The sequence below is a fragment of the Rhea americana genome, unplaced genomic scaffold, assembly GCF_003343005.1.
Source record: "Rhea americana isolate MKP2758 unplaced genomic scaffold, rheAme1 scaffold_723, whole genome shotgun sequence".
Lineage (NCBI taxonomy): Eukaryota > Metazoa > Chordata > Aves > Rheiformes > Rheidae > Rhea > Rhea americana.
The window spans coordinates 26,923-28,085 of NW_028186894.1; the positions used below are offsets into that span (position 1 = coordinate 26,923).

The window sequence follows — 1,163 nt, forward strand, 5'->3', positions numbered from 1 at the left end:
CAGCGGCCCCCCGGCGAGCCCCAGGGCGAAGGCCGCGGCGCCCGGCTCGGCGCCCCGCTGCTCCCGCTGCTCCCGCTGCTCCAGCTGCTGCTGCACCTCGGCGTGCAGCCGGTCCCGCTGCTTCTTGGACATGCGCCCGAACTTGACGGCTGCGGGGACACGGCAGGTGTGCAAAAGCGGGGGTGCATGGCGGGTGCAAGCGGTGCGTGAACACGTGCGAAGTGCGTGCGCGCATCGTGGGTGCAAGTCTGGTGCACGAACATGTGCAAAGTGCGTGTGAATCGCAGGTGCAAGAGGTGCATGGATATGTGCAAAGTGTGTGCGCGTCATAGGTGCAAGAGATGCATGAACACGTGCAAAGTGCACGTGCATTGTAGGTGCAAGAGGTACATGAACATGTGCAAAGTGCGTGTGCCTCGTGAGGGTGTGCATTGCACAAACACATGCAAAGCCTGCGTGTGCCCTGTGGGGCTGTGCAGTGCATGAACACGTGCAAGGAGCACGCGCATCATGGGTGTGAGCGGCGCATGCGTGTGCAAACCACGTGCACTGTGCGTGTGCATGGCACACGAATGCATAGCGTCACAGATGTGTGCGGGGGGCACGTGTGCACCACGGGCGCGTGCCGCACACAAACATGTGCAAAGCCCATGGTTGCCTAGAGGCGCGCACGCGTGGTGTGCACGACCCCGTGCACTGCGGGCACGCGCGGGGCACGAACACACGCGAAGTGCGTGTGGGCAGGGCGGGCGGCGAACGCGCGCGTGCAAAGGGCGCGGGCTGGGTGTGCGCGTGCGTGGCGCGCGTGCGAGTGGCGCGTGCGCCGCACACACATGCAAAGTGCACGTGTGCAGCGTGATGCGCGACTACGCGCGGGAACACGCCGGCAAAGCGCGTGCGCGTAGAGCACACGTGCACGCGCGCGTGCGTGTGTGTGTGTGTGCACACGCGGTGGCCCCCGGCGCTGCCCTACGTGTGCCGGGCCGACCTACATAGCTGCCGCGCCGGGGCTTTCCGGCCCCACGCGTGCCGCGCGCCGGCCCCACCGCCAGGCTTCCTCCGGCTGCCCCGGCCCCGGCCCCACCGTTTCCTCCCGCGGGGGCGGCCGGGGGGCCGCTGGGTGCCCCCCAGGGGACCCACGGGGGGGGGTGGGGGGGAGGCGC

The 1,163-nt window shown here is 68.8% G+C and overlaps 1 protein-coding gene across 1 annotated transcript in view; it reads right to left on the minus strand.

Moving 5' to 3' along the window:
- The window catches only part of RORC (RAR related orphan receptor C), a gene marked incomplete at its 5' end in the record, with an annotated part of 4,191 nt that extends 4,042 nt beyond the window's left edge, over positions 1-149 (minus strand). Inside the window, one exon of the mRNA XM_085321907.1 lies at positions 42-149. Within this exon, the coding sequence (XP_085178033.1) occupies positions 42-149 (108 nt within the window). The remainder of the gene's footprint in view (positions 1-41) is intronic.
- Between the last annotated feature and the right edge of the window lie 1,014 nt (positions 150-1,163).